This window comes from Dermacentor andersoni, chromosome 8 (genome assembly GCF_023375885.2).
Source record: "Dermacentor andersoni chromosome 8, qqDerAnde1_hic_scaffold, whole genome shotgun sequence".
NCBI classification, from domain to species: domain Eukaryota; kingdom Metazoa; phylum Arthropoda; class Arachnida; order Ixodida; family Ixodidae; genus Dermacentor; species Dermacentor andersoni.
Window position 1 is genome coordinate 119,659,535 of NC_092821.1, and position 22,274 is coordinate 119,681,808.

Sequence of the window (22,274 nt, forward strand, 5' to 3'; positions counted from 1 at the left end):
GGACTTTTCGGCTTAGTTCTTGCACAACAGGCACAGCTTCCTGGACGGCACCGTCTCAACCCTAAGCTGCTCAGATCGTAACCTCATCAGCGTAGAGAGCGGGCTGGATGGTGCATATCTGGCCTTGTAAGAGGGCAGTAGCCATAGCCAACGCTGAAGAGGGTGGGCGATAGGATCTAGCCCGGTGACGTTCCTCTGCCTGTAAATGTGATGACGTCCGACCGGACCTCTGACGTAGCTGTATGTGCGTGCGCCGCATTGGGAGAAAGCCAGATTGTCGAGAATTATCTCGTGGGGAGATGTCGAAGACGTTGTCGTCCTTCGTAGAGAGGCTGGGGCAGTAGCACAAGAGTCTACAGAAAAAAGAATTCGCCGTATTCGAGAAAGTGTTGTAGCCGGAAGAGTACAACTCGCTGAAAGAGTTTACCTAAGCACGAAGTTAATGATATGGGTCGCAGTTGCTGAAGGGATAATGGCTTGCCTTACTTAGGCATAGGTATGACGTCCGCATGGCGCCATTCCTCTAGTGGTCCTCTAGTGGTCCTTGTAGGACCCCGTTCCTCTGGTGGTTCAACAATTCATCATGTGGAATAAGCATCACAACTTATGTATCATCACCAATATTACCCACTCATCACAAGAAATATCGCTAATCACCGTACGTCGCAGATCTACCCCAAAGGATCAATATGCTACGAATGTTTCTATTATTGCTTAACAATCCACCTTTTACCCGCACCCCTGTTTAGGCCTCTGAGTCATGCTTACGATGAAGAATCACTGTCTCCTTCAAAGCACGTTGTACGAGCGCGCCTATGTATACTCGCACACCGGATTGCGACCTGAAATCGGCTATATAATTTTAGACGTGCTAGGACAGAATAGAAGGAGGCAGCACTTTTTTAGCGGACACGAGCTTGGTCTCGACCGGATTCACGGCCAATCCCCGACTGTGGCTATGCGCCACGACCACTCACGTCAATAACAACAGCCGAGAGAGAGAGAACATTTATTTGGACCATCGAGGTCGTTGCTCTTGAGGTCGAGTGGGTGGTGTCCTCATTCCAGGACTCCACTAGCCATGGCTGCTCGACGTACTTGCTGGACGAGAACTTCTTGTCCCGCCAGGATATCGCCGGTCAGCTGTACCTCCTACCGCTGAAATGACGTGCTAGGCGTCATTTGAGCGGTAGGAGGTACAGCTCTGACGGTAGGCGTGTTGAGGTTTGCTCCCGCACCCGCACGAGATGTGAAAGAGTGTAGGGCGTGTGTCACCGCACCAGGGGCAGCTTGCGATGGTGTGCCAGAAGAAGGAAAAAAGCCCTGAGCTAGGCACTGTGGGTGTGCGTCATCATAGAAGGAATACGAAACGAAGCGCTCTGCCGTCCAAACCATTCATTATCGGTTTACTACCCATCTGCGGTTATTCATTGATGTTCTTTTTTTTATCACATGCATATATATTTATTAACTAATCTGTTTCATTTCTCGATCATATTACCATCCGGTTCGTGGCGCACGGCCCACAGTGGGTTTGTGCATCATCATCATCATCATCATCATCATCATCATCATCATCATCATCATCTTCTTCTTCTTCTTCTTCTTCTTCTTCTTCTTCTTCTTCTTCTTCTTTTTCTTCTTAAAACTAAGGCTAACCGCGTTCGAGGCAGCCGCTCAGTCATAACAGCGCCGGTTGCCGTTCTTGAGATGGGTATTCAGTTGTCGCGGACCAAGCGCGGCCCTCCCGAGGTGAGGGAGATCAAATGGGAGCCCGATCGGGAGGCCGCACCGCTCAGGACGCTCGACGAACTGCTCGCGTACAAGGAGCAGCCCTTCCTGTGCGCCGTGGAGCCGCTGTCGGACGCCATCAAGCGCGGTAAGCCTGGAGATCCGAAGACCATCTTCTGCCACGACATGGGTGGCGGCTACAACGAGGACAGGCGAGTGAATTCGAGGCCTACCACGCCCATGTCTGTTCGTTCCTCTTTGCCGTCTGCGTCCCGCAATATCTGCTGCTACAGTCTTCGTCGAAGCTTAGCGCGCGACCCGTTTTCCGCACGTTGACGTCACTTTCCCCCACAAGTTTGAATAAAGAACTACCTATTTACCGATGAAGCATTTAAAAAAAGAAGAGCGAACCTAAATCGCCCATAAGCGCAAGACGCCATCTTTACCTTGATGAAGACAATACGCACTTTGCCAGACCAAGAGCTAGGCCAGGTGGGCTAATCCCGGAGACTGCAGTCTACGGTACGATGTGGTTAATTTTCGTCTATATTGGGGTTAATTACGCACATACAGGTAATTACGTTACACGCATACCGTAAGGCGCTTACCGATTATTTCTCTGCTTTCGGCTCATTGAGATCTATAATTTGATGCCTTGTCCAGGTTCGCGCGGCGTTCCAAAGCAACGTAATTGCCCGTTTTGTTAAGAGGTCACGTATCATAGATAGCCAGGTCTCAGATATGCAAAACCCGCACGAAGTCGCCAACAATCATCAAGTGCACAAGTACGCGTAAATATCGCCAAATTTCGCTTAACTTCGACGTCACATGCGTCGTGCTTTAGGCGCGAAATTCGAAAACGTTAAAACTTTGGCTTCAGGACTCCTCCGCGTCACAAAAATGCGAATAGAGCTTTGAATAATGTGCCCGTCTAAGCCGCATTAGTGTTCCTCCGTGGCGTGTTTTCATAACGTCATGTGGAGCCTCGTACAATTAGGAAATTGCAATCTAAGCAAAATATAATACTTCAAATAACATTGCAAAGTTGTCGGAAAAGTAACGGAATGGTAGCACTGTAGTGGCAATCCATGCCTCATCTATACAATCACAATGCAAAAAATAAAAATATTCATAGCATTGCAATCACTCTTCGCGGATAATACGCTCTGGTATGTTTTTAAACGCTCTAGTATAGTTATACGTAATGGTCACAATGCTTTCTCTCCTTAGAAAAAGTTATACCCGGAGCCCATACGCAGTTATCGACAACTATGTTAGCTTAGAAACCTGATAAATTTTTATAGAGAGAGCCAATAGCACATGCAAAAAGTGTCCGAGTCTAAATTCGAGAAGATTTTTACTCACGTTCAGTTCAATTCAATTTTAGTTTAATAAATTTTGATGAACAATGCACAATAGCCACAAATGAATTCAATATATTTTATCGAAAAATTCCGCTCCGACGACGGGAGAAGGCGGCTGGCGTAGGCAATGACACGTTCCTGGCCGTTCTGGCATTGGGCGAGAACTGCACTTACGCCGTGGCCACTAGCTTTGGTGCGAGCTTGTGTAGGGGCCGAAGGGTCAAAATGCGCCAAAATGGGCGGTGATGTAAGTAAACTGACTAGGGTTGTGAATGCGGCAACTTGCTCATGACCCCAAGAAAAACGGGACGTCGTTTATGAGTAGATCAGTAAGCGGCCGGGCAATGTCGGCAGGATTTCTGACAAAGCGGCGGAAGTAAGAGCACAAGGCCACATAGCTCTGGACATGTTTGACTGAGCGAGGAACAGGAAAGTCGTGGACGGCACGCACCTTGTCGGTGTCAGGTTGGACACCACGAGCACAAGGTGACCGAGAACGGTGATGTGACGCCGAGCGAAGCGACACTTAGAGGAGCCAGCGCAGCGAAGCAGATCGAGAGTGGCCGACAGGCGGGTCAGGTGGTTCTCAAAAAAAGGCGAGAAGACAATCAAATCATCTAGATAGCAAAGACAAGTACACCACTTATAGCCCCTGAGGAGATAATCTATCATTCGCTCGAAGATTGCGGGGACATTATACAATCCAAAGGGCATAACCTCAAACTGGTAAAGTCCATCTGGTGTGACGAACGCAGTCTTCTCGCGGTCCATGACATCAACGGTTATCTGTAAATATCCGGAGCACAGGTCGATGGGCAAAAAAAGTACGTGGCTCTGTGGAGGCAGTCCAAGAGGTCATCGATTCTTGGCAGTGGGTATACGTCCTTGCGTGTGATGTTGTTCAAGTGTCGCTATGCAACACAAAAGGGCCAGCTGCCGTCTTTCTTTTTGACTAGCACCACAAGGACGCCCATGGGCTGGAAGAAGGTTGGATGACACCTTTTGTGAACATTTTGTCGACTTCTCCTTGGATCACCCGGCGCTCAGCGAGGCAGACACGATAGGGACGGCGGCGGATATGGGTCGCGTCCCCGGTTTAGATTCGATGCTGGACAACAGATGTTTGGCTCAAAAAACGACCGTTGAAGTCGAAAATTATGTCGCCAGAAGGAGGCGAAGGTCGGCAGCTTGAGCAGCAAAAATGTCAGCAAGGGTCATTTCGCCAAAGTTATCGCGCGGTGAACTGGTTGTGGTACAAATTAAGGATGAACTGGAGGGACTGGAGGGATCCAACGCGCAAAGTTCGCAGTCTTCGGCAGCAGGGATGGCGGCCAGTTACATGCCTGCTCGAATCAGTTCAGCAGAGGCACTGAAGTTTAAAACGGGAACGCAGATGCGATTGCCGGTTACATTCACGAGGGTGTGAGCAGAACGTCTGTTACCGGGGAGAGCACGTAATTAACATCAGCCACAGGAGGGCTCCATATCATGGAAATATACATGGCGGCTTGGGGGGAGGGACATGCGCACATAGTCGAGAGGGTAGAGACGGGCCGAAGACGTGGTTGGAGCATCGGCTGGGTGAGGTATTTCGAGCTGCAGGAGGCCAGTCGCACAGTCAATTAGGGCAGAATAAGTTGTGAGAAAGTCCGTGCCAAGTATAACATCATAAGGACATTGCTCAAGAGCGGCAAATAAGATAGAAATTGGGCGACCGGCGATGGTGACGCGGGCGGTGCACATTCCAAGGACGGCTGGAGTTCTTCCATCCGCCACTCTTACAGCGCCGTGTACAGCTACGAAGGCCAGAGCTCATGAGAGAAATATGTACCCCGGTGTCGACAAGTATAGAGATGGTCACGGCGTCAACGTCAACGTCCAGCACATATCGTCGAGTCGGCAGAGTAACTAGAGGGTCTTGGAGCGAAGTCGTGGATGCAGCGTTACCCCCGGGAGCTGCATCGTCTAGTTTTCTGGAGTGAAGGAGCCACGGTTGCTCGGCGACGTCGCGCGGCGAGGTGGCGGGGAGCGGGAGGACGGACGGCGGAAAGGTTGCGAACGCGACTGGTGACGTCTAGGTGACGGCGAGGGGCTGGACCATGTCGTGGTAGCGTCAAGTTTGTATGGGTCTGCTGCTGAAAGTGGCTCAAGGCGGCGAGCATGGGTAAAGGATGGAGTGCGTTGCTGAAACGACCAACGGTTGTTTCAGTAGCGAGCAACGTGCCCGACACGGCGGCAGTTAAAGCAGGTAGGTCGGTCGTCTTCAGTTCTCCAATCAGCAGGGTTCCGACACCGTGAAACGAACCTTTGATGTACGCGTAACGATGTCGAAGTCCCAGAAGTGGACGTACGACTGTCCACGGCCTAAGCAACGTGAACCCCGAGATTCGCTAGTTCGCATCACACGACGGCTTGGACGAGTCAAATCGTCGGTGCGTTCGAGTCGCCAGCGTTAGAGTCGGCCGAGAGGCTAGCTGGAGCCATCGCTTCGATCTCGCAGCGGACAATCCTCGTCAATTCGGCCGAAGGCGTTGAAACGTGAGATGGCGACCGCTCTGCAGACGGAGACGCCGCGGTAGTGTTGGGAAGCCGCGCGAATGGTCGATCAATACGGCGGCTCTTGGCCTTCTCCAAGCGATGGCACTCCTCGATCACGGCATCGACGGTAGCACAATTTCTGCACATGAATAGATTGAATGCGTCGTCCGCTATCCCTTTCAGGACGTGGCCAACCTCGTCAGACTCTGGCATGTCGCTGTCACCTTCACGGCACAGCGCCAGCACATCGTGTGTGTAGGACAGGCACGTCGTATATGCACACAGGATGTGCGTAGGGCATCCTGGACGTTTGGGCTCGAGTTGACAGCTGTTTCTGCGCAGCGATTTTGCGACTGGATGCCTTACCGAACAGATCACGGAGCTTTCGCTTTAATTTATAACAGCACCCAAATTCGACCACAAGATTATCATAACACGATTACTTGGCCGTTCCACTCAGATAAGATACCACATTGGCCAGCGTGACCAGCAGGTCCCAGCGATTAAGCTTCGTATTGCGTCAGCCGCTCCTCAACGTCCGTGTCGTCGGTCCCACTTAACGTTCCAGGGTCTCGAGGGTGGGCTAAGACAACCGTGGTCCGCGGCGACGACGCAAATTCCTACCCGTGCGCCACGGTGGGCGCACCGCAGCACCGACTGCTTCGAAGCTCCGTCTAGTGGCGAGAGTATACCCTGCAACTCCACCAATACGTGACGGGGCGTGGAAGCGAGTAAAGTGAAGCACGATTTATGAACAGAGACTATCTACAGGGATGGCCAAGATGACTGAGCACGCGGTATACGTCCCGGCCATCGTCGCCTTCTTCGTCAGTCCGAGGAGGTGGCTCGTAAGAATATATTCGCTAGGGCTGGGACAGGATCCGCACCTATGTGCACATGCACTACAGGCTGTCGGCTTTACATGCGGTATTTTTGGAGATGAAGTTAGGCTTACTTTTCGCGTTGACTGCAACTGCAGGTTCATCCACGGCTGTAATGAGCAGCATGTGTACCGGTTCCACCACTGGCAGATTATCGACACGTTCATTTATTACTCCCACCACATGGTCACGGTTCCCCCTCCGGGCTGGATTTCGGCTGCCCACAGGCATGGCGTCAAAGTTCTAGGTGAGCCGTGTGGAGCTTCCCAGAAGAATTGACTTTTGAGGTCGTTCAAAGCAAATATAGTTTTCAAATTCTGTTTTATGGGAACAAACGTTGCGTATACTAGTTGAGGCGCTGTGCTTCAGTTTCCGTTGTGGAGCCACTCATATAGTTGAAACTTTTGGTTAATTAAAACTTTTTGGCTCGCCAGGGAGCAGAAAGAAGCGTGGCTGAACGTAGATACTGAGGGAGCATTGACCAAATTTGTTGAGTCCAAACGTGCACTATTTATTTATTTATTTATTTATTTGAGTACCCTAAGGGCCCGTTAGGGCATTACATAGGGGCGGACGAAAAAGTTCAAGCGTAAGTGGAATGTGTACAATGCAAATATATGAAGGCATTAGGAACCATAAAAAAATATCTAAACATCTAGCAGGAACAAACAAAATAAAAAAAGAAAGACAGAAAGAAAAGAGAAACGGAGTTTATACAATATTTGGTAGCGTGAAAAACGCATAAGAACCTAAAATTCGATGTAGACAATCAGTACCCATCAGAACACGAATTTAAGGATATAATCGAATGATGATTTAGGTAAACAACCTACCCAGATACGTATCAGATGAAACGGAATGAATTTTATACAATTCCAAGCACATGAAAACACTGTTTAAGTAAATATTCAAGCAAATGTGGGTTGGGACAGGTTGATACACTCTAAAAAGATTAGCAGTGCTGCATGAAATGATGATGATCGCGTAAGCGAGACAATGTTTGAAGGTAGCGAGTTCCATTCGGCAAGAGATAAAACAAGAGGCGAATTTGATAAGCGTTAGTCCTGGCAGATATAGGTTTTACTTTATGAACATGGTCTGTGCGGGTCGAGATGTGGGGAGCGGGAAGAATATGGGCTCGAGCGAATGCAACGTTGCTGTGGTAAAGGCTATGGAAGAAGGACAACCATGATAATTTCCTGCGCATGTCAAGTGAACGAAGATTAAGTAATTTCTTTAAGGCGGACACACTTTGATGTCGAGAGTATGAAGTTCAGATGAACCGCGCAGCTTTATTTTGAACTGATTCGAGTGGGTTCGTGAGATTAGACTGATGGGGGTGCCAAATTATGGACTCATATTCTAAAGAGGGCCTGATAAGAGAACTGTGTGCGCGAAGCCTGGTATCTGTGTTCGTAAGGTGTAAGCGCCGTTTCAGGTAACTAAGTTTTTTGCATGCTTTTGTGGTCATGTGTTGAATGTGAGCATTCCAGCTTACGTCAATCACGTTACTCAATCACATTATTCACGTCATGAGAATTCGTGGTAACAACTCTATGAGATTCAGCCATATTCAACATAGTTTTTATGAATGTAATTGACATATTTGTATAACTACAGCTCTAGTCTTATACCTAGTCAAACACAGTCAGCTGCGTTTTTATGGTTACTTGAAATTAGGTTTGGGAGTGTATACTCTATGGATACTAAGGGTGTTGCCCATCCTAATGGGCAAAGCTATCGGGTGATGCTGCTGACATGGTTTCCACGAATTCAAATGATCGCATGTCAGTTTGTATTTCTCTTCTAGCCATACATCTGTTCAGAGTCAGGTGTCTAATGAATTCTTACAACTTTTATTTGTATTTGGAAGTGCATTTCAATCAACTCTAGAAATCTTTAGATAGTTCAAACTGGAGTCTGTGGTTTCATCAAGTTTATATTTATAAAGGCAGACGACTGTAGTACTTATAGAGCATGAAAGTTCATTAAAATTCGCACTTTTCAAAGTGCACAGCCATAATCATGCCAGAAAGTGGCTTATTGTTACGTCGCATTTTCTTCTTTCACTACTCCCGCCTTTTCAGGAACTTTCATCTTAGGCAAGGACGGTGGCAAAACTATTGATGAGATCAAAAACTTAGGTCTCGTGCCCCAGGTTGCAGCCCAGCTAGCACATGTTGCATCCGTGGGCCGGTTTGATGGATGGCTAATCAGCATCGGGTGTGAAGTGGTGAGTTGGTTTTGGTATCTTGCAGCAGATTCGTGTGCCATCACACATGCTCTGAGAGGACAACTTTAACTTCACAAATAGAAATACGAATTGACTTTTTGAAAGCGAGGGATTTGACGCATAATACGGGCCACAGCACGTACCTCTGCATATTACTTTCACACATTGCCCGTACACTGCACGCACCAGGATGACATCTCAAAAACACAATTACTGTATTTACTCGAATCCAAGGTGACCTCGACTGTAATGTGAGGGTTCACATCTCAGTCAGCGAAAAAAGAAAAAAGAACCGCGGATGCAACACGAGATGAACGGAAAGAGAAATGGCACCTTTATTTAAGAAATCAATTCGGAAACGGGTTCTCCTCACTTATCATCGTCGTCTGAGAAGGAGACGGAGCTTTCCTTGAGCTATATTCTCGGGCGATGACTTTAAGCGACACTTTCGCTTTCGCGAAATTTCGCGCGATTCGGCACCGAAAGCGTCCCAGGCAAGTGTTCCAGGCACTGTGCCAAGCTCGCTATCAATGCCAAGAGCGTTGTCGGCCGTATACTTCGAGGAAATCGCTGCCAAAACGAGCCAAGTCTCGCGAAAGCGAAACTATGCTTTCGCAAGTTATCGCCCGAGAATCAAGTCATCCGTGCCATCGAGCGGGTTTGAGAATGACTACTACTTAAAAGACCGCACAGCCATATTATTTGGGGACAGTACCAGGCCACCACGAGGCCCTTCCGAACGCTCTACAAAGGGCGTCCCATTGGCGCCACGTCGAGCCGCCGAGTTACCGGCTCCTCGGCCATCAAACTTACTCGAGTGTCTCTCGAAGTGGTCGTCATAACGAACGCTCAGCGTCGCCGTAACGTTTCGAATGAACGTAGTCGAATTGCGAAAGACCGCATGGTAATGAAGCACCGTAAACGTAACACCAGTCACAAGCACAGCGAGAAGGGCGTCGCCTCCAAGAAAAAAGAAATTTTGAGTTCGGTTGCATTTTATATGGATGAAAACGAGAAGCACAGGTACAGGTTGCCAACGTAACGTTAAAAACCGCGAAATTTATAATATCTGGTTTAAAACTAAATTTTGCGTTATTCGAATGTAACGTGAGGGTCGAGTTCAAGCAACGAAAATCATGAAAGAAAAGACGCGCTACAATCGAGTAAATATAGTACTGTAAAAATGAGAACCTTTCTAGCATACTGCTTATGGGCAAACACTGTTCTGGTTGGACCTGTTCAGCAAAATTATGTGCGCCAAGGTACGTTGTGGACAATTAGCTGACGCGGCAATTCATCACGGTGATCACGGCGAATGACCATGGTTGAGGACTATTGTCCTAATCCACGACACATATATATAGCATGTTCCAAAACGCAATTTGTTTCGTAGCCACCGATGATAACTTATCAGCAATCGGATGTTTGATAGTTCGCACTTGACTGTTTCAACTATTTAGAAGATATCGATATTTTTAGGTAAAAAAAATGCACGGGTAGGACTAAATACAAATTTATCTACAAGCGCGTATGCATGTAGCACTCACTGTCCATAAAGGAAAAAAAATATCCACGGAAGGTTATACCCATGTTAGCATCACCTTTTCAACCACGGTAGCCTGCCGTTGGTCAATGGGAATAACTTTTGGCCTGGAAGGTGGCATCAGACGGTAATCGCTGAGGTTCCGTGGCATTAGCCCCGCAAAGTGCCGAGGAAGAAGTAGATACCCATGTTGGCGATCGTCTGTCGGACGACTGCTTGTATGAGGAGGGACCCAACCGAAGGATGGCCGAAGGATTTGGGTTCTAGGGTAGTTGGAGCGGGCGCCTCAAGTTCATGCCTAAAATACGCGTAGCGTTATCTAGCTGTCGATTGGGCTAAAGAGATCATCACACGACGATGACACTGCTGTATTCGTCAGGTACGCGAACTGATGTGCGTCGGTGCGTCGCTTGATCAAGGCGGCGCCATTCTTTAATCATGGCGTCGACAGCGGAAGCACTGGTAGACGCAACCAAGCTGAACGCACTGCAGCCCGGCTTCCTTCGAAAACGTGTGGTTTTGCACATAAATCGTGAATCTTATGCTCGAAGCTATAATAGCCTGTCACATCACATTCGTTGGTTTGGAACCTTACCCGAAGCGTTTCGCTAAGGTAAAAGATAACGTTGACTGGCACAGCAATAGGGTCCCACCATGTTGTTAGCACTAATGGGTTCGTAGAGATTGAGCCAGCCGATGACGCCAGTACTACCGAGACCTGAAAAGACGCCAAGGTCTCTGACGACGGAAAGCGTAACAAGAATGTTTGTGTTACGAATACTGACTATTCGATTCCAAGATTGGACCAAATAGGACATTATGCGATTCGTTATTCAATATTTTCGAACATTTGGCTACCCCTAAATTAAGGCTGTTTGAGGAATGAATGAGAGGTCGTCTCAAATAGTAGCGTCATGGAATTATATAATATGGTGTGCTTGCAAATATAGAAAGATGACAGTTAATGTGCAGCGCCATTGTGCGAACAGTCCCCAAAGCAGTGGAATCACGTTTATTTTCAGCAGCGCAGCAGCGTTCCAGTACTGAAGGACTTGCTTAAGGCCGTCACCACAGAAGTACACAAAGCCGTGCCTGGCTCCCTTGTCATCTGGTACGACGCTGTCGACGCCAACGGAAAGGCCAAGCCACACAACGAGCTCAACGAAAAAAACTCGTGCTTTCTCGACTTATGCGATGGCATCTTCCTCAACTTCCGGTGGACTGAAACCATGCTCCAGAGGTCGGCACAAGTGGCAGGCAACCGCAAAGCCGACGTCTACGCTGGGGTCGACGTGTACGCACGGGGCACGCCGTATTCTGGTGGCTTCGACACGTACAAGGTATTTGGACATTTAGCAGGAATTCCGATTCTGTTCTGACACATGCCATTTGTTTTTCAGTAAGGTTGAGTAACAATGAAGTTCAGTGCTATTAATAGAAATAATGAAAAAATTGATGCTAAACAGATGTCTTCTTAGGCGCCTCAGAAATGTCTTCTAGGTACAGAAACACTTAGAAAGATCCGACATAAATGTTGGGTCTCCTATCGTTTCATGTGTGTTCGATGCAACAGGACAAAAACTTACACATTTCGAAGTCAGCTGAAATAGAGCGTGCAATATTGCTTAGTTTCTTTTGATAAAAAACATACTTGGCAAAGAGTTCCTTCTTCACATGGGTATAGTAGTCCCTAGTAAACCCTCATTCCCTTCTCGCCAAATGTGTATACAACTGAAAACATGCGTTTTGGCAGCTGTTTTCAAAAACTGTCTTTCAGGCCGTTCAGCTGGCTCGTAATTGTGGTTTGTCAGCTGCTGTCTTTGCGGCCGGCTGGGTCTACGAGACGAAGGAAAAAAACAGTTTTGCAAGAAGCCAGTACCGGTAAGTCGCCAAGGCGAGAAATATTGCATGTCCTGTAGCACCATGGTAAAATGCATGTCACGAAGAACGTATTCCTCGGTCTTTAATAGTCTGTATCTGCAACTTTGGTATGCGTAGAAAAAAAGCACACTTTGTGGCTTTCGTAGGCTGTACACTTTTGTCCAAGAGCTTAATGCATACATTTCACCTGTTTATTAACCGACAAAATATATGACATTAACTGCCTAATCACCTAAATCTCAGTGCCACTCACGTGGTGACACATATGGGAATACTTCGGGGCACTGAAACTTAATGACATATTTAGTGAACTGCGTTCTCCCAACTCAGTCAGCAAACGCGTAGCCTAGAAGCTACAACTCCATATGAATGATATGTGCCTTAGTAAACTGAAATCGTTGCACTTAAAATATGCCTAATGCCGTTTTCATTGGTATTTCTTAACTTTCGCCAGCTAAGAATTTATTGTATCATTAGTATTATATAAAAACTTGGATCATTTACTCCAGATGTAGGACGTCATCGTGGCGCTTAACGTAATCAGAACTGCGCCTGTAGCCGCAGCATCCGCTTAATGTTATTTCAATTTCAATTTCAGTAACAGAAACTGAAGAACATTCTCCTCCTAGACACTTATTGGCATTATGTATATAATGTCGCATGTGCGGCATGCCTATATGCCTAAATGTACTCTCTTCTGACTTTAGGAAGTTACATTCTCAAGTAGTCTTCTCCAGAGCACTTCTTGTAAGTGCAATACTGGCCTTTGTGATAGTTGATGCATGATTAAATAAGTATGATTGCGAATTATGTAAGTTATGCTTACCGTAACTTAGTGTACATGCTATGCTGACAGCTATTGCGTATATGTTAGAATATTCATTTCAGTTCATTCTCTAAATTCTGCATTAGTAATTTGCACTCGTACTATATTTTCTGTGCGTCATCCAACTGCAAGGAATATGCAAATGTGACGCTTTTATGAAAATTACATATCTGCGGCTAGTTAGTCGCTTGTTAGATAGCCTAACTGTACACGTTCTTTGCTTAACCTAATACTTTTTGTTACGTTCTCAAAAAATAAATTCTTGTTTGATTACATGCATCCTGGCGGAATATGTTTGTGTATGTGCACGTTATATTTTGCTTAACACCTATACTCTACTGGGCTTAACCTGTTTGCTTCACCAAGCTTGTATATGCTTGCATAATTATCCTGTGATTTAATTTTTTTTCTGGAATCATATCTACATTACTGTTAATTTTTTAAAATTTATTCTACCTGTGTAATACTCTCAAGCAAAAGGCCTTAGCCCCGCAAGGCCCAGCATATAATTTCTGATACACTGCATTTGATGCTTAAGAACTCCGATTTAAGTGGTGGTAACCGAATGTAATGCCCATATTATCACTTTTGATATGCTGGAAAGAGTTATGAGTTGGTAGTTCAACAAATTAAATACTAAATAACTAACTGCCCTGCTAAGAATATTATCAACTATTATTTCACTGTTTCTTGTACTAATATACTCTTCATTTATAAAAGAAAGTGAGCAAACTAATTTTATTTTATGTGAAATAGTGTTCGGGCTTTGTGGAGTGAATAGTTAGCTTGAATAAATAAATATTCATGTGTTTAGGCACTCTAACATGTGCTGCTTTTACTCACTAGTCCTGAAAGTTGATACAGTCGAACTTCGTTACAACAGAGATGAATATATTACATTTCAGAACATAACAAATGATGATACAACAAAACAAATATACAAAAACGGTAATCTTTTTCGCCTTCATAAGTGTGCATGCTTAAACGAAAATGGGATGCTTCTAATGAAAATATTTTCCTTTTGTTTTGGATTTTGTTACAACCAGTCTTACTGTATTCAGTGTACTGTTACTTGTTCAGATAAATATTTTGAGTAATTGCTACATGTACAGGCTTTGGACATTTCCGGATGACTGCTGCTCTGAATGGCGTCTCACCGAGCTGCCACTGTCCACAAGTTTTTGCCAAGGCTTTGGCAGCAAGGCGTTTGCAGCTGGCAAGGCAGGTCATCTTCATTAAACACCAGTGTCACGTGAACAGCCGCAGCAGTCACAATACGTTACCCGTGTTCGTGGACATATTTCATTTGATGCATCGCTTTAACATATTCTAGTGGAGCGCTCTTGTTTTATTTGTGCATAGTCACGCAGCTTTGTTACCACATTCAGCGATTCAGACAACGAGGAGTTGCTTGAAAACACCCCTCAATTCGACCACGAAACAATTATCATGGCGCCTACTCTCACTTGACGTGTAAGCTCAATTGTCGGAGCGGAGTGCCGTACCAGTCTTTGAATGAATCGTGCTATCTGCGAACGTTTATAGCATACTTTGACTCTTTATGTGAGGCGTTTGCTGAGAAACACTCTTCCAATTCAGTGACTGGATTGTGCTTTTGATTGACGGAATTTAATGTAGCATAGCAACACCTGTGCTATATCAGAGATGCAGTAGTGGAGTCTGGAATAATTATGACCACGTGGGGTCGTTTTGAGTACCAATATTTTAAGCGCACAAACATTTTACCTCTGCCTTTCATGGTTGAATGGTCACATTCGGCTTCCATAGAAATGTGGCTGCTGTGGCAAGGAATCGAACCGTCATTGTGCTTTTGATTGACAGATTTTAATGTAGCATAGCAACACCAGTGCTACATCAGAGAAGCAGTAGTAGAGTCTGGAATAATAATGACCACGTGGGGTCGTTTTGAGTGCCAATCAATCTTAAATGCACAAACATTTTACCTCTGCCTTTCATAGTTGAATTGTCACATTCGGCTTCCATTGAAATGCGGCTATTGTGGCAAGGAATCGAAAGGCCAACCTCAAGCTCAAAAGAAAAAAAAATATTGTTGTCCCGTGAGTCACCAAAGCGGTCGTGCTTGGACGTGGCGGTAATGTCGATGTTCTGTAGCTTAACTAAATATTGGCAACGAATGGCGGCCCACTCACTTCCAAATCATATGCGCACATCTCGATGCAGATAACGTCCAAACTGCCGTGGTTCAACTTGCACAAGCAGCAGCTACAGCCTCGGGACCAAGGCAACGCACTCTGCGACTCCTGCGGTTCAGTGAAGCTGCACACGGACGACGCCTACAACGGGGGCGGCAGCCTCCGCGTGCTGTTCAAGCCTAACCTTGACTACCCGGACGCTAAACCCTACATAAGGTATAACTGCGCACCCAGATTGTCCCTTTTTCACGCGCGTAATCGCCGGTTTGATGCAGCTCTGGCTGGCAGTGAAAGACGACACTACGTACGAATTCGTCTCCACGAGAACCCGCCTCTTCAGTGATAGCCAAGAAAAATGTCGTTTGCTGCTTTAGGTTCGAAAAGTACTTTTACAGATATGTCCGAATACAATAAACTCGGTACACCAGGGAAAGCAAAGCTTTACAAATGAGTTATCACGCCCTTTGGAAGCCCTAGGAATCTGCATTGGCCACTGCTTGAACATTACCCAAGACTTTCCAGACGCTTTACTACTCACTGCACAATTCCTTTTTTAGCACCGAGCTTAGTTAGACCTCTTACACCTTTCATTATAGCAGACACATTTTCCTCTGTACTGCGACGGCTCTACCGATGCGGATACTGGGCGTCTCGTTTTGACGGCTTCGCGCTGCTAATTATTAGTGATGGTGCATCACCGACGCTGACGTCCGGCTACGCGTGCTCCTCGACGCCTTGGTCAAACGACCGCTTCGAGGCTTCAACACAGGCTGCGTTACTCGCTGGCATATTTGACAAATGATGCTCACCGCAGTGCCCCACGCCGGCGTCTCATCACCGGCGCCGAAGCACAAAACGATTGTGCAACTTCCCTCAAACCTGTTGGACCGGGGGGTCCTCAATTTAGGAGGTACAAAAAACCCTGCTGGTGATGTCGCGAACAAAGTGAAGTAACCAAGAAATGAAGCTAAACCTCTCGCGCGTGCCTCATTCCGCACAGGTGTCAGTCATCACGCTTGCGCGTGTTTTTGAACAGCCCCAACAAACTAAGACGTACATGCATAGGGTTACCAAAAATGAGTCTTATCGATTCCGAAATGTCTGCGCTGAAAGGCGCTAGATCCCCCTCTCCGCAAAAGTGATAGGTCCAAGGGGACACAAGATGGGACGATTGTCACCGTCAGGGACCTTAATAACTAAAACCACACAAGGAACTTTTGAGTGACTGCGTAGAAGCGGGCATGTTTGTGTTGAAATCTCAGACAGTTGTATTCCTGCACTAGCCTAATTGGCAGAATACTTCTAGCATGTCCACGTTTCGAGATATTCACCTGCAACTTTTAATTTCAGCCGCATACCTGCTCCGCGGTGTGGCGTCGCTCTTCCGTCACCCTCCGGGCGACTAACTTATGTCTTAGTTTATTTCAATGGTATAGTTCAGAAATCTCTGAAGTTTAATTTTGATCACCCCGTATAACGCATTCGATGTGGGCCCATCCAGGTGCGCATGCATACTGATATACTTGATGCTGCCCAACCACTTTTGGTAACGTGACTTGAATTTAGGAGACTGTTTATAACCCTATACAAAAGTTGAACTGAATCAAAATGATCTGCCTGAACGAATGGGTCACTCATCGCATGCAGCATAACAGGTGTTCTCATTCGAGTACATGACGGCTGAGTGGTCGACGTGGTTTACGGGAAGTGCTTCGAGTCTCCCTGCACTATGCCGGTGCTTTTCCTAAATTTTAAACCCTTCAGTCGAGTTAGACCTCCATTGATTTATTCAGCGGCTGAGGCCCCGAGGCCACGATTTCCACTACCGTCAAGACGCGGACACAACGTTTGCTGTGTTGGAAGCTTCAAAAACGTCCGACCTAAATAGAACTGAAGATGACAAGGAGCGCGACGACATTCATTTTGAAGAAACGGAAACCAATGCGTGGGTCTAACATTCATCAAAATGATACGTTGATCCTTATACGGGTAACGATTTGTCTAAAATGCGTCATGCGGCAAGATAAAATTTTGACACGCTACGGATGAACTTTAGCAAGATATCTGAAGTAAATGACCATCCTCTCGATCAACCTACCAATTCAGCAGAAATAATTAGAATGTCATATGGCCAAGATTACGTTTGTTGAGCGTTGACTGCAAAACCAACTAGCATTTGTCGTTCCGTGAGGGGAAATCGCACCCAAACTAAAGAATAACTAAGCTTGCTCATGTTTCTTAGTTCACATGAATATTCAGTGGAAGAACTTCTTCCAAAGCATTCACTACGCCGTTGTTGACGCGATTCGGCACTTCATTCAGTCAAAGTTCAGTCGTAATTTGTGCGTCGTGTAATATTTGGCACATTTAGCAAGGTGTAGGAGCAAAAAAATGAAGGGTCAGGCCAAAGTTCACTTTCACCTATACCACAATCATACGGTCCTGACATCATTTGAGGACTTATTCAAGCATGTACAGGCCTGAACGAGGTAACTGCTTTTCAGTAAAGTCGGGCTCTGGGAAATTGGTTGGCGACTGTTATTTGCATCCTTCGGAAATAAGTTTTCTCCTAAACTGCACGGAAACCGCAAAATTATTGCCGTCATTACAACAACCATAAACAAGGTTCAAAATTGGCGTTTATGCGGCAAAATTATGAAAGATGTGAGGTACGCCTTGTAATTGCTTGGCGATATTTCCCGCTCTACTATTCCCTGCTCAAATCTGTACGTTTTGCCCTGTGACAGGTTGTTTGGTTGCGACTTTCCGCTGAGCCCTCTTGTGGTGAGCTACACCTTCAAGAACATCAGCTGCGTCATCAAAGTTGGCCAGGACATTGCAACTGTCTTGAAGGTTAAAACTGCAGCAGGGGAGCCGGAGGACATCTTTCTGGGCACGATGATTGGTCTACCGGAGGGTGGCAACTACAGGGTGACACGAGAGATCATCGAGCCCGAGGACAGTGAGCACCAGTCGAAGACTTACTGGCACACTAGGTGCGTACTTTCTCAATGGCAAGTTCAATGTCTATATGTTTTAAGTTCTATATGTTATATTTTCTATAAGCTTTCCATAGCTCGTTGCGTCGTCCTTCTACTTAAATTCAGGACGACGCAACGAGCTATGGAAAGAAGAATGATTGGTATAACGTTAAGGGGCAAGAAAAGAGCAGATTGGGTGAGGGAACAAACGCGAGGTAATGATATCTTAGTTGAAATCAAGAAAAAGAAATGGGCATGGGCAGGACACGTAATGAGGAGGGAAGATAACCGATGGTCATTAAGAGTTACGGAATGGATTACAAGGGAAGGAAAGCGTAGCAGAGGGCGGCAGAAAGTTAGGTGGGCGGATGAGATTAAGAAGTTTGCAGGGACAACATGGCCACAATTAGTACGTGACCGGGGTAGTTGGAGAAGTATGGGACAGGTCTTTGCCTTGCAGTGGGCATAACCAGGCTGAAGAAGAAGAAGAAGATGATGATGATGATGATGATGATGATGATGTTTTAAGTGTGTGTACTTAAGGCAGTTTACGAAAAGGTGTTGCTTTACTATGTCGCACAAAAATATAGAGACCATTGGAAGGCCCGAGGACAGTGAGGACGTGTCGGGGACTTAATGACTCACTACTATGGGTGCATACCTTCTCAACGAGATTTTCGTTGTCCTTGTTCCAACAAGAACCTTTTCCTTGTACTCGTTATTTTTGAGCGCTGGTTTACATTGACGATGCAAATTTACCAAGCTGCCAAACTAGTCGCACTCCTCAACTTATTTCTAGTGAAAAGGGCACCGTTCTGTGTTCTAACAATTTACTTTCCAATTCCACCGTTCTCACTTCACTCATCGTGATGTACCAGCACAGCTCACGTCTACATTTTCTTTGTCTTCATGTGTATTGAGCGTTGTTTTTCATTCATGTCACATTACAATGCGAGTTTACCAGCCCGCCAAACTTGGCGCACTTGTCGAGAAGCTCAAAGTCTACTTTATTTTAAGCACATGTAGTCAAGGTCAAAGTCTACTTTATTTTAAGCACATGTAGTCAAGGTCATTCACACTCTGGTGCTAGTATCTACGACGGATGCAAGTATGACAGTTCAGCCAGTATGAGTACAATGGGCAGCATGCAGGGGAATATTTGCCTGGACTTCGTTCTTCTACTTTAGTGCGTGCAGGTTGAAGAACGTACCTGCTTGCAGTCTTCGCCAGCTGACTGCCTCGTGTTGTGTGAACTCTAGCGCTGAAATTGTCCAGCTTCTCTGGCAACAGTGGACAGTACGTAGGCTTCACTAATCTTCGTGTTTGTAGCTCCAGACTTTCACACGGCGATATTCATTGTGCTTCATCTTTCTTAATTTCCGAGCAATCAGGGTTGTTTGAACACATCAAGGCAACAAGCCCCTGTGAACATGCGCATTGCGAATCAAATTTACGAAGCAGTATTTGTTGACAGCGATCGAATTCGAAAGTCACAAAGCCGCTTGAAGCCACAAGAACGAAAGTCCAGGCAAATATTCCCCTGTATGCTACCCATTGTACTCATACTGGCTGAACTGTCATACTTGTATCCGTAGTAGACACTAGCACCAGAGTTGCGCATTCCCATTAGTCTTTCCCGTAGTAAACTCTATCATACACCGCGAGTCCGCTGCATGACGAACTCATCTTCCAGATATCTGGAGTAAACCTCTGCCCTCCATGAACCCATCGTCCGCTCTGTGTTTGAAGTGTGGCATATGTTATTAACATGCTATTAACATGTTATTCTTAACATATTATTGTACAACCGTTCGAGAACGGGATGACGATTAAATTGGCCTCACGACGCGGGTATTCCAATTCGACAAAAGTTTGTTGGGCAGGTCTGGGAAATGTACCCATAGAAGAAGCACAAAAAACAAAAAAATCACAAAATGATTACAGTACGAGTGACTGGGAGATTCTGAGCACGTGAGGGGGGACAATATATCCTCACACAGACGGAGACTTGACAAGTAATTTTCAAATTGTGGAGAATTAGGGTAGCTGTGGAGTCTACATTACAATTTGCCGATATTCACGAATACCTCGTGTATTCATTGATTTCACAATTCCTCCATGACTGCTGATATCTCTAGTGGATGCAATGCATTTTCATAATCTATCAAAGCCATATATATAGGTTGACTGTACTTCGGAGCTTTCTTGATTACCTGATTGATGACACGGACGTGATCCCCTATAGCACTTTTCTTCCTGAAGCCAGCCTGTTGTATTGGTTGATTGAAGTATTGCCCTGATTCAACTGAAAATGACCTTGAATATCTTATGCAACACCAAAAGCAAGCTAAACGATATATAATTCTTTAACGTCTTTTATCTTATGGATTATTAGAATCTTGGAATTCCTCCAGTTCCACGGTGCAGTTAAAGTCGTGAGGCACTGCGTATAAAGAGCCGCAAGTGTTTCGGACATACGATTTCCTCCATCTTTGATTAAATCACCTGTTATTCCATCTTACCAAGCCACGTTATTCCGGGACACGTCTTCCAAGGCCCTTCTGACCTCATCGCTAGTTATAGGAGCCTCTGCATCCTCTTCATCACTACTTCCAACGGAGGCTATAAGCGGCTGATCTGGGTACTGTGCAGCTCAGTACAGAATTCTGATTTTTGTACATCATCAACATTGCTGATGACATTAAGACGATCATTTTTCACAGCAAACATTTTGCCCTGTCATATGCCAAGTTTTCCTATTGCTGATTAAGAAAGGCGTCAGGCAAGGAGACCCAATCTATACAATGCTATTTGCTGCATTCTTAGAAGAGTTCAGCCTATTAACGTGGTAATGCTTAGGAGTGAGGATGAATGGTGAATATATAAACAATAAAAATTCGGTTTGCAGACGGCATTGTCCTTTTCATCAACACTGGAGATGAACTGCAACAAATGATCAGAGACCTTAACCAAGATTGTGTAGGAGCAGGGTTGAACGGTATTGTTCAATGGTCAGGCAAACGAAGAATTCATGATCGCCAGTCAGCCTCTAGAGTCCATGCAGTAGTATGTTTATCCAGCTCCATTACTCACCGGGGACTCTGACCACGATAAGTAAACTTACAAAAGAATAAAAATAGGGTTGGAGTGCATACGGCAGAAATCACCAAATCCTGACCGGGAGCTTACCATTGCCGTTGAAAACTGCGCAATCAATGCATTGCATGATGCTGATGACAGTCTGCGTCTCTCACGATTTTAATGTTTTCTTGTTTTAAGTGTTCAAAAGAAACGAATATTGTACAACTGTGAAATACCGAATTTTTGAATAGGGATTATAAACAACGTATTCTCAAATCTAATATGAATCAAGCAGCCGAAGGGAGCTATTGATATTCGAAATTTCGAATATTTGAGCACATCTACAATTACGTTATTGGTGGCCGTTCCCGTGTCCACTGAAACTGATTATCGTTCTCAATTCACCTTTCAGAAAATTCCGGCTGGAAGACCTGCGGGGTGCAGACGGTGCCATTCTTCAAGAGGTTGGCCTCCATTTATTCTGCGCCAACATGGAGGCTACCGCTTGCCTGCTGGGCCAACTTGACATCTCACGGCCAGCCGGTGAAAAAGTTATCCGCAGTAACGACGACAGCGATGACGACTACGAACCAGAGATGAAGCGGCAGCGAGACGAGCAGGACGGACTTGAATCGATTGAATTCAAGTAATAAAGAAACGTGTTACCTGCAAGGTATTCTGGTTTTGCTGAATCGACGCAAGAGAAAGGGGAAAATGCATAAAGATATGCTAAACAGGCAGGAGTTGTTGAGGAAGCTACGAAGCGCCCAATTTAAGATGCATAAAAATATCCGGGGCCAATTCAGTCGAATATAACGAGTACGAATTAACGAAGTCCCTTGCCAATAGCTGCACGTAACAAACACAGTCAAACCCAAATATACAATGGGATCTCACTGATACTATTTTGCATAGTAAGCTTTTCGGTGATGTGATAACCTTATTTTCCCGGCCAACTTCCTGAAGAATGTTTTTTCATCCGGTTTTTGCAACTGCGTTTTCGCCTTGTGAAATAGCATAATGCGACGGCACACGTGGGTT

The 22,274-nt window shown here is 45.7% G+C and overlaps 1 protein-coding gene across 1 annotated transcript; it reads left to right on the top strand.

Annotated features, from left to right (window-relative positions):
* The first annotated feature begins 1,710 nt into the window (after positions 1-1,710).
* LOC126529118 (cytosolic endo-beta-N-acetylglucosaminidase-like) lies at positions 1,711-21,896 on the top strand. Its single transcript, XM_050176722.3, has 9 exons — positions 1,711-1,977; positions 6,542-6,761; positions 8,602-8,747; positions 11,313-11,630; positions 12,068-12,171; positions 14,110-14,218; positions 15,200-15,387; positions 17,919-18,167; positions 21,646-21,896. The coding sequence occupies exons 1-9, from the start codon at positions 1,711-1,713 to the stop codon at positions 21,881-21,883; spliced, it is 1,839 nt and encodes a 612-aa protein (XP_050032679.2). The 3' UTR covers positions 21,884-21,896.
* The last annotated feature ends 378 nt before the right edge of the window (positions 21,897-22,274 follow it).

Bases quoted from the DNA above. Each gene is read 5' to 3' on its own strand.
- LOC126529118 (XM_050176722.3), top strand. From the start codon at position 1,711: ATGGGTATTCAGTTGTCGCGGACCAAGCGCGGCCCTCCCGAGGTGAGG. The intron at 1,978-6,541 runs GTTCGTTCCTCT...CATGCACTACAG, and splicing joins GGCCTACCACGCCCATGTCT to GCTGTCGGCTTTACATGCGG. The intron at 8,748-11,312 runs GTGAGTTGGTTT...GTTTATTTTCAG, and splicing joins TCAGCATCGGGTGTGAAGTG to CAGCGCAGCAGCGTTCCAGT.